The sequence below is a fragment of the Esox lucius genome, chromosome 4 (assembly GCF_011004845.1).
Source record: "Esox lucius isolate fEsoLuc1 chromosome 4, fEsoLuc1.pri, whole genome shotgun sequence".
Taxonomy (NCBI): domain Eukaryota; kingdom Metazoa; phylum Chordata; class Actinopteri; order Esociformes; family Esocidae; genus Esox; species Esox lucius.
Genome location: NC_047572.1, coordinates 34382734 through 34397666, shown reverse-complemented (window position 1 = coordinate 34397666; position 14933 = coordinate 34382734). Strand labels below are relative to the sequence as shown.

Here is a 14933-nt window from a genome sequence, read left to right as displayed (position 1 = left end):
GTCAGCCCATTCTCCTCTGACCTCTAGCATCAACAAGGCATTTTCGCCCACAGGACTGCCGCATACTGGATGTTTTTCCCTTTTCACAGCATTCTTTGTAAACCCTAGAAATGGTTGTGCGTGAAAATCCCAGTAACTGAGCAGATTGTGAAATACTCAGACCGCCCCGTCTGGCACCAACAACCATGCCACGCTCAAAATTGCTTAGATCACCTTTCTTTCCCATTCTGACATTCAGTTAGGAGTTCAGGAGATTGTCTTGACCAGGACCACACCCCTAAATGCATTGAAGCAACTGCCATGTGATTGGTTGATTAGATAATTGCATTAATGAGAAATTGAACAGGTGTTCCTAATAATCCTTTAGGTGAGTGTATATTTGATTATCATCGGCATAGCTGTGGTAGGTAATCTTAATGTTCTGTAGAATTTGGCCCAGAGGTAGCATATAGAGATTGAACAGAAGTGGTCCAAGAACTGATCCCTGGCGAACTCATAGGCACCCTTTCAGATTCATAATTGCCAATGGTGACAAAGTATCTCCAGTCATTTAAAGACCTGAACCAATTAAGGACTCTCCCGGAGAGTCCTACCCACTTTTCCAGCCAGTCTAGAAGTGTTCTATGATCTAGTGATTCTCAATCTTGCCACTTGAGTTCACAAAATTGCTGAGTTGATTGAAGACAACCTTCTCAATGATCTTGGCTATAAAAGGGAGATTTGATACAGGTCTACACTGCAAAAAAGATATGGCTTATCAAGTATATTTATATTTGACGGGTACCGGCAGGCCAAGCGGACTGCAGTCCGGGTGGTTGTGGAGGCAAAAACTCAGTCCTGGGAGGAGTTCGGTGAGGCCATGGAGAAGGACTATCGGCAGGCCTCGAAGAGATTCTGGCAAACCATCCGGCGCCTCAGGAGAGGGAAACAGTGCCCTACCAACGCTGTTTACAGTGGAGGTGGGCAGCTGTTGACCTCAACTGGGGATGTTGTCGGGCGGTGGAAGGAGTACTTCAAGGATCTCTTCAATCCCGCCGTCACGTCTTCCATTGAGGAAGCAGAGGCTGAGGGCTCAGAGGTGGACTCGTCTATCACCCGGGCTGAAGTCACTGAGGTAGTCAAGAAACTCCTCGGTGACAAGGCACCGGGGGTGGATGAGATCCGCCCTGAGTACCTCAAGTCTCTGGATGTTGTGGGGCTGTTTTGGCTGACACGCCTGTGCAACATCGCATGGCAGTCAGGGACAGTGCCTCTGGGATGGCAGACCGGGGTGGTGGTCCCTCTGTTTAAGAAGGGGGACCTGAGGGTGTGTTCCAACTACAGGGGGATCACACTTCTCAGCCTCCCCGGGAAAGTCTATGCCAGGGTACTGGAGAGGAGAATACGGCCGATAGTAGAACCTCGGATTCAGGAAGATCAGTGTGGTTTTCGTCTGGGCCGTGGAACACTGGACCAGCTCTATACCCTCTACAGGATGATGGAGGGTTCATGGGAGTTTGCCCAACCAATTCACATGTGTTTTGTGGATTTGGAAAAGGTATTCAACTGTGTCCCTCGCGGCATCCTGTGGAGGGTGCTTCGGGAATATGGGGTCCTGGGTCCTTTGCTAAGGGCTGTCAGGTCCCTGTACGATCGGAGCAGGAGCTTGGTTCGCATTGCTGGCAGTAAGTCAGACATGTTCCCAGTGCATGTTGGACTCCGGCAGGGCTGCCCTTTGTTGCCGGTTCTGTTCTTAATTTTTATGGACAGAATTTCTAGGCGCAACCAGGGGCCGGAGGGTGTCAGGTTTGGGGACTACACGATTTCGTCTCTGCTCTTTGCGGATGATGTTGTCGAGTTGGCCCCTTCAAACCAGGACCTTCAGCATAAACTGGGACGGTTTGCAGCCGAGTGTGAAGCGGTTGGGATGAAAATCAGTTCCTCCAAATCTGAGGCCATGGTCCTCATTCGGAAAAGGGTGGCTTGCCCACTTCAGGTTGGGGGAGAGTTCTTGCTTCAAGTGGAGGAGTTTAAGTATCTAGGGGTCTTGTTCACGAGTGAGGGAAGGATGGAACGGGAGATTGACAGACGGATCGGTGCAGCTTCTGCAGTAATGCGGTCGATGTATCGGTCCGTTGTGTTACCGGTCAATCTACGTTCCTACTCTCACCTATGGTCATGAGCTTTGAGTCATGACCGAAAGGACAAGATCCCGGATACAAGCGGCCGAAATTAGCTTTCTCCGCAGGGTGGCTGGGCGATCCCTTAGAGATAGGGTGAGAAGCTCGGTCACCCGGGAGGAGCTCAGAGTAGAGCCGCTGCTCCTCCACATCGAGAGGGATCTGCTGAGGTGGCTTGGGCATCTGTTCCGGATGCCTCCTGAACGCCTTCCCAGGAAGGTGTTCCGGGCCCGTCCCACCGGGAGGAGACCCCGGGGAAGACCTAGGACACGCTGGAGGGACTATGTATCCCGGCTGGCCTGGGAACGCATCGGTGTCCCCCTGGAAGAGCTAGAGGAAGTGTCTAGGGAGAGGGAAGTCTGGGCATCTCTGCTTAGACTGCTGCCCCCGCGACCCGGCCCCGGATAAGTGGAAGAAGATGATGATGATGATGAAGTATATTTATCTTATTTTCAGGTTAAAAACCCTTCCATCCTTAAAATGTGGTATATTTTTCTTAACAAGCTAGATTATACTGCTTGTTTTTCGAAAATATTGTGTAATTTTTCTTGTTCCATTGGCAGATTATTTCACTTATTTCTAGCCAATATCTCCTCAAATATAGTTAAATTGTCTTGTTCCATTGGCAACATTTTTTGCAGTGTATAGTAGTTCAATATAGATGCATCCAGTATTCTCTTTTTTAATACAGGCTTAATGGCAGCTGATTACAGAGACGTTGGGAAAATGCCTGATTGCAGAGAGACATGAACTATTTGCTGTAGATCCATTGTTATAGAGTTAAAAATAGTTTTAAAAATTCAGATGATAAATGTTGCTGTCTAGCCCTGTGTAACTCATAGTTGAAGCTACAAAGGCTTTCGTTATAGATGTCATAGTGGATCTGAAGTTTAGTCTGTCTCCATTTACATTCCACTCTCCTATAATCCCTTTTCAGGGCGTTTACCATCATGGTGGTCCTCTGACTCTGCACTTATTGTTGGAGAGATAGCTATGGCCTCCATGAACAGAGCATTGGTGCTCTCATTAATCTACCTTTTCTTAACAGAAACCGAGTTTATTGGAACACCCGGGGTCAGTGATTCAAAAAAGACACAGAAATGATCAGACAGGGCCAAGACTTTAACCATGACAGAGGAAATATCAAGACCTTTTGATCTATAATGTGGCCTCGAGTGTGGGTACGCTCTTTTACATGTTGAGTGAGATCAAAATGTCAAGTAGTGCAAAACGTTCTTTGGCATTATTGTCCATATTATTATCTGTGTATGTTAAAATCCCCTGTTGTAATCAACAGATATAACAGGGAGTGGTTCAGCAAAATCATCAATACAATTTGCAGAGTATCATGGGGGTTTGTAATCGTGGAGGGCTGTAATTGTGGAGTGCACAGAGTATCGTGGAGGTCTGTAATCGTGGAGGTCTGTAATCGTGGAGTATACAGAGTATCGTGGAGGTCTGTAATTGTGGAGGTCTGTAATTGTGGAGGTCTGTAATCGTGGAGTATACAGAGTATCGTGGAGGTCTGTAATCGTGGAGGTCTGTAATCGTGGAGTGCACAGAGTATCATGGAGGTCTGTAATCGTGGAGTATACAGAATATCGTGGAGGTCTGTAATCGTGGAGTATACAGAGTATCGTGGAGGTCTGTAATTGTGGAGGTCTGTAATCATGGTGTGCAGAGTATTCTTGGAGGTCTGTAATTGTGGAGGTCTGTAATCATGGTGTGCACTGAGTATTCTTGGAGGTCTGTAATCGTGGTGTGCACAGAGTATCGTGGAGGTCTGTAATCGTGGAATGCATAGAGTATCGTGGAGGTCTGTAATCGTGGAGTATACAGAGTATCGTGGAGGTCTGTAATCGTGGAGGTCTGTAATCGTGGAGGTCTGTAATCGTGGAGTATACAGAGTATCGTGGAGGTCTGTAATTGTGGAGGTCTGTAATCATGGTGTGCACAGAGTATTCTTGGAGGTCTGTAATTGTGGAGGTCTGTAATCATGGTGTGCACAGAGTATTCTTGGAGGTCTGTTATCGTGGAGTGCACAGAGTATCGTGGAGGTCTGTAATCGTGGAGTATACAGAGTATCGTGGAGGTCTGTAATTGTGGAGGTCTGTAATCATGGTGTGCACAGAGTATTCTTGGAGGTCTGTAATTGTGGAGGTCTGTAATCATGGTGTGCACAGAGTATTCTTGGAGGTCTGTAATCGTGGAGTGCACAGAGTATCGTGGAGGTCTGTAATCGTGGAGTATACAGAGTATCGTGGAGGTCTGTAATTGTGGAGGTCTGTAATCATGGTGTGCACAGAGTATTCTTGGAGGTCTGTAATTGTGGAGGTCTGTAATCATGGTGTGCACAGAGTATTCTTGGAGGTCTGTAATCGTGGAGTGCACAGAGTATCGTGGAGGTCTGTAATCGTGGATTATACAGGAAATCCTAACAACTACACAGATTAGCTCAACTCTTAATGATGCAACATTGTTGGAGGCACTGATGAACATTATTGCTCACACAAATTCACCTTATTGATGAGAATGTGAAAGTTTCATGGTGGTTGGCTGACATTGTAGCATAAATTCTAGTCCTATACCCAATGTATTGAAGATGACACCCATTACGTTGAGTAAAATAACCATCATTACACTGATCAGATTTAAAGGGGTATGTAAGATTTCCTCTGTATTACTAGCAGAAATACAAGCAAAGTGACCAGCAGACATATGCAGTAAATGTTTAATTTATGTATTAATAATAAAGGCAGTATGATATACAGTGCCCCTTTAAGCATTTAAAAGTGTATCAACACATATATCAGTTGTGTATAATTGATAGGTTATATTTTACATTTCTATATATTTTTTGTTCGAAAATGTAGGGATATTCTCCCTGGTACTACAAGAGGTCAGAGCAGAGCTGTGTGTTTGTCTCGGTTTGTCTCCTGCTGTCACCACTAGAGGTCAGAGCAGAGCTGTGTGTTTGTCTGCTGCTTTCACCACTAGAGGTCAGAGCAGAGCTGTCTGTTTGTCTCCTGCTGTCCCCACTAGAGGTCAGAGCAGAGCTGTGTGTTTGTCTCCTGCTGTCACTACAAGTCACATGATGTCTGCTCTGCTATAACACACTGAGACTAATTCAGGTCAACCTACATTGCAGAATGTATTTATTAATATTATAAGTCTTGGGACTGTATAAGCCCCACAACTAGGACATACTGGTATTGGTACTGTATAAAACCTACAACTACTACCAGAGTGATGTTGGTACTGTATAAAACCAACAACTACTATCAGACTGGTTTTGGTACAGAATGGTCAATGTACACACAACCACAGACATTCATAGTCGATGTGTTATGTGGGAGAGATGGATGCATTTGGAGCAGCTTAAAGCAGAGAACATTTCAGAGGGACAATAGACCATTTCTCCAGTTTATAATGGGACCTCAGTCCCAGAAACCCGAGCTATTGACACAGTTACCTCTCTTTGCTTTCTCCCTTTCTCTACCCTTCTCTACCTTTCTCTACCCTTCTCTACCTTTCTCGACCCTTCTCTACCTTTCTCTACCTTTCTCTACCCTTCTCGACCCTTCTCTACCTTTCTCGACCCTTCTCTACCTTTCTCTACCCTTCTCTACCCTTCTCTACCTTTCTCGACCCTTCTCTACCTTTCTCTACCCTTCTCTACCTTTCTCTACCCTTCTCTAACCTTCTCTTTAGCTTTTTCTTCATCTACCGCTCTCTCCATCAGTTAATTTGCCTATCTCTCTTCATCACACTTTTGTTTGTCTCTCTCTTCCTACCATGTTTAAAATAGAGGTCTGTAGCATGACTAGAATAGAGGTCTGTACTATGACTAGAATAGAGGTGTATAGATGTGTCATGTAAAAAACAGAGGGCAGACAGATGAACAGAGGGCAGACAGATGAACAGAGGGCAGACAGATGAACAGAGGGCAGGGTATTTATCTGAAGATAAACTGATTTCATAGCTGAATAGTGAACAGGTATAAAGACTGTGACGTCCTGTGTTGCTCAGTTGGTACGGCAGGGTGCTTTCAATGCCACAGCTGTGGATTTCAGACCTACACTTTCATAGAAGTACCATCATGTATGCATTCAGTAATGTCCATCTGGAAAAGAGTGTCTGCTAAATTACAAAAAATGAAACATAGTGTGAACAGGTTTAATGAGACACTAACACACAATGAACAAAATGGCTTCAGCCTGAAAGCTGGGCCCAATCTGTCAGTGATGCTGTAACAGTAGCAGGGCAGGTACAAATAACATGGCTGACGACAGAACAACAGTAGTAGGGCAGGTGTAAACAACATGGCTGACCACAGAACAACAGTAGCAGGGCAGGTGTAAACAACATGGCTGACCACAAAACAACAGTAGGAGGGTGATGCCACTGGACAGGAAGTGACAGGACAGTTCTTCTCCTGAGCTCTGCTGTGATTCTACAGAATGTGTTTACTCAGGCAAAAAAATGTTTTGGGGAACTGATATGAAAAGACTGATTGATGAAAAATATGCATCAGAATTGGCAATACTGAATTGGCAATACAGAAATGATCTTCTCCTGAGATGTTACGACTATCTTCACACAGATGGCCCAATTATAATATTTTTTACAAGTTACCAGTCAGATCAGCTTTTAATTTTTTTACATTTTGACCAGTCAGATCCAAAGATCTGAGGTGAAACGATCTGTTATTGTTAATAAAAATATCTGTATGTATATCAGAATTGGGCTGCCTTGGTGAATAAGGGCCCCATCATAACAGCCATCTGACCTAAACAAGGACCATGTTAATCCCTAAAGCTCGACTTACCCCCATCTGTCTCTACCTCCCTCTCCCACTCCTCTAATCTGTCCAGCTATGTGTTTGTTTGTTAAAGACTACTGAGTCTGGGATAACAGATTTTGATCCGAGGTCAAAGTTCAGTTCTTTCTTCTGGTCCCTAACCCCTCAACCTTCAGTGGTGTCCCCTGCTGTATGATCTGGTTGAAGGACGTAGCAGGGTAAACCTGGGAGGTGAAGCACTGCTTTACTGTGTCAGTCGGACTAAAGAAATCAGAATATCAGTCTTCATCTCTCTATCCTGTCCTGGGTTTCTCTACGTCTTGTCCCTGTAGTGTCAGAACTGGGTCTCCTTCACTCCCATGTCTTTTCCGTTGCTGGCCAGAGCTTCTGTAGTGTCTCCCCTGGTGAGTGTCTCGTCCTCCGTGTCCCTGGTTACAGTCACTGTGTCCTGCTGGGTCTCCCTGTCACTACTGTTGTGTGTGTCTGAGCGGGGTATACTGTCTGCCCGCACCCCTCCTTTGCCCCCTGTGGTCAGACTTTTTTGGAAGGACTCAGAGGTGAAGTAGTAGACCACTGGGTCCAGACAGCAGTTCAGCGTGGCCAGACACAGCGTCAAGGGGTACAGGGTCCGCACAAACCTATACAGAAAATCTTGAATATGAACTATTTTGGAGCAAACGCAGGTTTGATTAATGAATGAATGCATCGGTTCAATGATTGACTTGAAGGCGTTAAACAGTGTTCAGTGTTTACCTTTCCAAACGACAGCTGGCCAAAGCCTGGCTCCTCACCATGGCGTAGAGGAAGAGGATGGAGTTGTATGGGACGAAGCAGACAATGAAAATGGCCAGGTGGACCAGGATCATGCGCAGGACGCGGCGCTTGCTGTTACAGCCATGTCCGATTGTTGTCGGGCGACGAAGTGTCCGCAGCACCAGTGAGGAACACACCAGGTTGGCCAGGAGAGGAAGCAGGAAACCTACAATCTGGAGAGCACAGTCTCCTAGGAGAAAATACTTCACAATATATTTTGTAATTTAGCATTCAGCGCCATCCCTCCCTAACCTGGTACCTCGATAAAGATTGTGATCTTGGACAGGTAGGTCTTCCAGGTGCTCTTGGAGAATCCCTCGAAGCAGGTGGTGGCACGGTTCGCCTGGTTGATGGTGGAAAAAAAGGTCACCGATACCCCTCCACCCACAATGGTCAGCCAAACCGCGGCACACACCACGACTGCGTTCCTCTGCGTTCGGATTGAGCGCGAGCGGAAAGGGTAGACGATGGCCAGAAAACGGTCCACGCTGATGCAGGTGAGGAAGAGCATGGAGCCATAGATGTTAGTGATGAAGGCCGTTCCTGATACCTGGTGACCCGGAGAGAGAGATGGTAAGATGATAGACTGACACCTGGACATGGTGCAGAGGTATCAGACACACCGAGTCTGACAACAAGAAAATAATTACCTTGCAGAGACCGTCCCCAAAGGGCCAGTGTCTGTTGACATTGTAGTAGACTTTGAAGGGCAGCGTAAACACAAACACTAAGTCTGACAACGCCAGGTTGGTCATGAACAGAGTTGTCTCGTTGCGGAGCTTCATCCGAAAGCAGAAAACGAACAAGGCAGCACAGTTGGTACAGAGACCCAGAACAAACACTAGGCTGTACACCACGCTGTACAGGTCATACTTGAAGCTGTCATCTATCCCACAGTCCTCCATGCCTGTCTCGTTGAGGACCAGGCCCGCCATGATGTGGCTGGGGGTGTTGGGGGATCTGGGAAGTTCAGTGGGGTGTCCACCAGGTGAGCCCCCTCCTGGCCATCGTATTCACACACTCACCATGCAACTGATGATGCTTCTCTGTGTGTGTGTTCTGGCCAGTCACTCCTAAAAACAAGAATAACCAACTCAGTTTAGCATGACAGACAAGCATCTTTTGGAGACATGCCTGCCATACTTCCAATCACAAGAGGTTGATGGAAGCATGGGAAAAGCATGGAAGAGTTGTCTTCCATTGTAACAAACATACTAGTAGTTTATTTTAGCAACCTTTAGCTGAAAACATGGCAAGATGACTAGACTGTTTAGTTTCCCACATCTCCATAAGAAACAAACAGATGTAGTAGCACTCCTCCTATCAACTCAACTATTAATATAGCTGAGAGCACAGAGGCTGTTATTTAGTGAGTTGCTGTGCTGTGGCAATCAGCCGATCAACTAAATCAGTTATTATCAGGGGCGTCAGTTTGTGTTGAAAAGTGGTGGGGACAAAAGATCAGATGAAAAAAACACTACAGCAGGACGGGAAAAATATTGAATAACGGTGCTGCGCATCAAAAATGGGCATAGCGTAGGCCAGTCAACAACACGAAAATACTCAGCATTAAAAATGACCATTATGGTCGCATATATGGGATTTTTACTTCTGTGCCCCTGAGAGTACGGTCCCACATTGTATTTAAAATGTTCAGTGACGTTGCTTAACTGCCAGATTCAAACTGTGCTTTCGCACGTGGACTGGCCAGAGTCGGACACGTTCAGCGCTGTCATATATCACAACTATGCAGTGTTTTCAACCTCATAATGTTTATTTTAGGTTTCAGACATTTCAATACACATAAGCACGAGTAAAATAATACATTTGGAGTTTGTCAAATACACCCTGATGGCTGTGGAAGCAGCAATAACAATCTATTCAAATATAATTTGCCGAAGTGTTTTTCATATCAGACAAACATAGGTGGAAGTAACTATTAAGTTTACTCTATTCTTCTCACGGTTCACCGGCCACTTTCTTGTATGTATTTCGGGAGAAACTGATGAATTACGTGCTCTAAATCAGACTGACAGGACAACATTGCGGCCCCCATCTCACGTAGATCAAGATTATTTATAAAGGTTTTTAAAAGACCAAACACACTCACTCACATGTATTTGAGAATCGGAATATCAGATAGTTGATGACATGGTAAGCAAGTTACTGAATATTTTGAATAAAAAAGGAAATAAAAGCGATATCTGTCATACAGTGTTATTGTGGCTGCGGTGTGTCACGTGACAAATATGACGCGTCGCCATGGAAACATTTAGGGGGAACGTTCTAAAATAAAAGTCGCCTTTGGAAGTCAGTTAGAATATTAAAATTAGATGTGAAAGGGTTAATATATGCATAATAAATGACGCTGGCTTATCTTTTTATTAAGCAGGTTATCAGTGTGTATTGTTAATTGATGGTATAAAGTTAAGCCCCCTTAACAATTTCAAATGCCCCCTCAGTCATTTCATTCTACAGAAGGGTCTGGTCCAATATAAGACTTACATTGGTCAGTAAAGTAGCCAATCTGCGTGTTCGGGTGTGGTTTTGCGAAGGGTCATCAATTGTAGAAAAATGCAGTAACTTAGCTAGCTAAACATTTAACCTACAGTAGCCTAATTTACAGCAACCCAAACGGCACAATGTCCAAGAGGAAAAAGGGAGGAGACATTAGAAACGACTTTAGCAAACAGCGCTGTACTGTAAGTGATGATCTTATTATGGAGGCCTACTGTAAAATCCAGCAATAAGAAAGAGGCACTTATCTTAATATGTTTGCAAAACTATTAAGATAATAGTTTGGCTAGCTAGTTAATCAGTCCATCTAATCAACGTTACATTATGATTTAACAGCCTGCTGATTACCTCTATTATCTAATGAACAATAACAGTTTTCCTGCACATGTTGTAGGCTGTTGCTTAGCTGCAGTTGATAGTGTATCCAGAGCTACAGTTCCAGTCCCTAAAGGTGCAGCTGGCCATGTTCACTGCCAATTTCACCTACAAAACCTGCTCAGAAGTGACAGAAATCATGAGGAACATGGTTCCCGAGGTCAGTGGTCTCTTCAGTCAAGTTGAAGCACTTCTGCGTTTGTTGCTCGTTGTTCCTGCCTCATCTGCTGAAGCAGAGAGAAGCTTCAGTGCCTTGAGACGCCTGAAAACCTGGCTGAGCTCTTCAATGTCACAAACCTGACTCAACAGTGTGGCTGTTTGTTATGTTCACAGAGAGAGAATGTATAACTTGGACAAGAAGAAACTGTCAAGAATTTGTTCAAGTTACTGATCGGCGCATGCATGTTTTTGGGTCATTTTAGAATCAGTAATAGTTTATTTTGTTTAAGTTTTTTTGGACAATGTACATTGTTTCTTTCTGTATCTAAACTGCATTGCATGTTTTATTTTGTGCAGATAAACCTTTAACATTTATTGGTTCGCTTGATTTTTCAAAACATTTCAACCAAATGCTTTCAAAAAGTGGTGGGGACAAAATCAGCCATTTCAAAAAGTGGTGGGGACATGTCCCCAGCGTCCCCAGTGTAAATGACACCTATGGTTATTATGTTAGCAAGATGGATTAACATCTCTCTGTGAATCAGTTATCATGTGACCATGGAAGATTATCATCTCCCTGTGAATCAGTTATCATGTGACCATGGTAGATTATCATCTCCCTGTGAATCAGTTATCATGTGACCATGGTAGATTATCATATCCCTGTGAATCAGTTATCATGTGACCATGGTAGATTATCATCTCCCTGTGAATCAGTTATCATGTGATCATGGTAGATTATCATCTCCCTGTGAATCAGTTATCATGTGACCATGGTAGATTATCATCTCCCTGTGAATCAGTTATCATGTGACCATGGTAGATTATCATCTCCCTGTGAATCAGTTATCATGTGACCATGGTAGATTATCATCTCCCTGTGAATTAGTTATCATGCGACCATGGTAGATTATCATCTCCCTGTGAATCAGTTAGCATGTGACCATGGTAGATTATCATCTCCCTGTGAATCAGTTATCATGTGACCATGGTACTGTAGATTATCATCTCTCTGTAAATCTGTTATTTGGTTGGCATGATAGATCAACATACTAAAATGTTAGGAGATTCAAAATATAAACATAGAAAATATTTTCATGACAGTGATTACAAACACAGTACAACAGCTGGATATACATGTATACAGGAGTCAAATGTCTCCCCTTCTTTCAATCCCTGTATCACTTTCTCCCACTTTCTATCTCTCTCCCCCTCTCTCCCTGTCCCTCTCTCCCCCTCTCTCCCTGTCCCTCTCTCCCTGTCCCCCTCTCTCCCCATCTCTCCCTGTCCCTCTCTCCCTGTCCCTCTCTCCCCATCTCTCCCTGTACCTCTCTCCCCCTCTCTCCCTGTCCCCCTCTCTCCCTGTCCCTCTCTCCCCCTCTCTCCCCATCTCTCCCCCTCTCTCCCTGTCCCCCTCTCTCCCTGTCCCTCTCTCCCCCTCTCTCCCTGTCCATCTCTCCCCCTCTCTACCTGTCCCCCTCTCTCCCTGTCCCTCTCTCCCCCTCTCTCCCTGTCCCTCTCTCCCCCTCTCTCCCTTTTTTTGGAAAGGAAAGAAAAAGGTGCAGTGGTCTCTTAATTTTTTCTCTTAGTTTTGAGTGAGGAACAGAAGCGTTAGATTTGCAGTGGTCTCTTAAATGTAACCTTCTGTTCCTCACTCAAAACCTTCCTTTTCAACTTTTTTTAGAAAGGAAAGAAAAAGGTGCAGTGGTCTCTTAATTTTTTCTGGAGCTGTGTATATACATACACACCCACATACACACACAGTTGGAGGTAATTTAATCAGTCAATCAGAATACAGCTACAGTTTGACAACTTTACTGCTCTTTTCCCCAAACTCTCTCAATACCCTCTCTGTACCTTCAACACACACTCAACCGCCTCTCTTTCTGCCTCTCTCTCCCTCTATATTTCCCCCTGCAGGTTTCTTTCTCTTCTATCTTTCTTCAATAGAATACTCTGTAGGCCTCTTGTGTCATGAATCCCACACAGGAGTGGAATGAACAAAGTAACTTAACACAGGAAAACAGTGACTAAACACAGAATCACAAGTGAATGAACACGGCAAAACAGTGAATAAACACAGGAAAACAGAGACTTAAGACAGTGACTTAACACATTAACATAGTGACTTAACACACTAACATAGTGACAACACAGCAGCACAGTAACTTAACACATTAACATTGTGACTTAACACACTAACATAGTGACTTAACACACTAACATAGTGACTTAACACACTAACATAGTGACAACACAGCAGCACAGTGACTTAACACATTAACATAGTGACTTAACACACTAACATAGTGACAAAACAGCAGCACAGTAACTTAACACATTAACATTGTAACATGTTAAAATATATTGTAGCTTTCCTCACAGCCACAACTGTAATTTTGCATACAAGCAATCCTTACTTGCTTACTACAGCTGAACATCAGGCAATTAATGAGAGGGAATGCGTGCAAGTGTGTGTTTGTGCATGTGCACGTGTGTGCGTGTGTGCACGTGGATGACACAGTGAGTAAACTGTGTGAGTATGCAGCTGTTTGTTCAAGGTCCATGACCTGGGTTGCTGTATATATGAGGCACACAAACACAGGAGGCTTTAGTAACGGCTTCAGTTTTAAAGTATTACTGATCCTGAACACTACACCAGTGTTATAATAATCTGAATAATACATTTTACTTTTATAGCGCTTTTCTGAGACCCAAAGTCGCATTACAGAAAATGTACAGCTGTTGCTTTCTCTCAGCCCTGTTATCTGTATAACTTTCTACTACAATACTGAGAGGCAGGCAGCCAGACAGACAGATAGTCAGACAGCCAGACAGGCAGCCAGTCAGACAGACAGCCAGACAGGCGGACAGACAGACAGACAGACAGGCAGTCAGACAGGCAGTAAGACAGACAGAGAGACAGACAGACAGACATGCAGTCGAAAAGAGAGACAGTCAAGCCTAGAAACAACATGCCTATCTTCCCCACTGGCAGTCATAACGATTGGCAATTTACTAGAAGTTCATACAGGCCAGGAATCAACAGTCATTGATTTTCTGAATTTACAATTAACAATGAGAAAGGGTACAGAGAGCCTGTTATCTAGCTATGTAGCTTAAACGCCTCATTTATAAACACGTTATATTAAAGCTACATCTGCCGAACGAGCAGGCAACGTAAACATAACTTGTCGTTCAGTATTAAAGCCCTTTATAGACCGTTAACAGAGTGGGTGATGATTAACATGACGATGACAGCTCACCTTTTCCTCGCCTCTGGTTGTCAAGTCAACACGTCCAACACCGCGGCTGCCGTTCAAGCTCCCGGGTGCACAAACACCAGACTGGACTTTCTCAGCAGTTTCTCAAAAAACTGAAATGTCAGTCGGGTGATTCCTTCATCTCTCACTGAACTTCCACCGTTCTGAATCGTCTGAAACAAAATGTATGTTGTTTTAAAGTTTCCCGGGTTCTCCCATGTTGTCAAAACGTTACATCCATAAATTGCATCTAGTAACGCTGACTCGGAATTATATTTTTAAGCTAAACCGAGCGACGGGTGCAATTCAGCCGGGTGCGTCTCGTGAGCAGTTGAATGTTTATTTCGGCTAGGGATTTTGCGTGTGTGTCGTGCGTGTGCGGTCGTCAGGCTGGAGGTCGACTTGTCTGACCGCAGGAAACGAGACAATAGCTTCTCGGTCACTGGAGAAGGGCGGGAGTGGGGGGGGGGGGGTGCTCAATGGGGAATTGTTGTAGGGGGCAAAGAAAGGAAGAGATGGAAGTAGAGACTGAGTTAAGTCACATTGAGATGAACTCACATCAATTATTGGTGAAATCACAGCAACAACATGTTTGTGCCTACTGCCATAAGAAAAGGCCAATCAGTGGATTACAAACAGCAATAATATAATCTCCACGTAAATATAAAATGTTGACGTAGCCTATGTATCCCATGATAAACTTTGCCCTCCTCATTTTATATTTAATATGGGTGAAAGGGTGGGGAAATATGGGGGCCGAGGGGGGGACGAAAGGCGGGCACAGGGAGAGAGTGGGGCAGAGTGACAGGCCCGTAAGGTGTCACGGGGGCCGATAGCAGACTGACG

At 44.6% G+C, this 14933-nt stretch overlaps 1 protein-coding gene across 1 annotated transcript; it reads right to left on the bottom strand.

The window, feature by feature from the left end:
• Positions 1-6321: 6321 nt before the first annotated feature.
• Positions 6322-14505, bottom strand: lpar4 (lysophosphatidic acid receptor 4). Its single transcript, XM_010866533.3, has 5 exons — positions 14091-14505; positions 8424-8846; positions 8033-8323; positions 7714-7946; positions 6322-7598 (listed from the first exon to the last, which is right to left on the bottom strand). Exons 2-5 carry the CDS (start codon positions 8706-8708, stop codon positions 7295-7297), a joined length of 1113 nt encoding a protein of 370 aa, XP_010864835.1. The 5' UTR covers positions 8709-8846; positions 14091-14505; the 3' UTR covers positions 6322-7294.
• Positions 14506-14933: the final 428 nt, after the last annotated feature.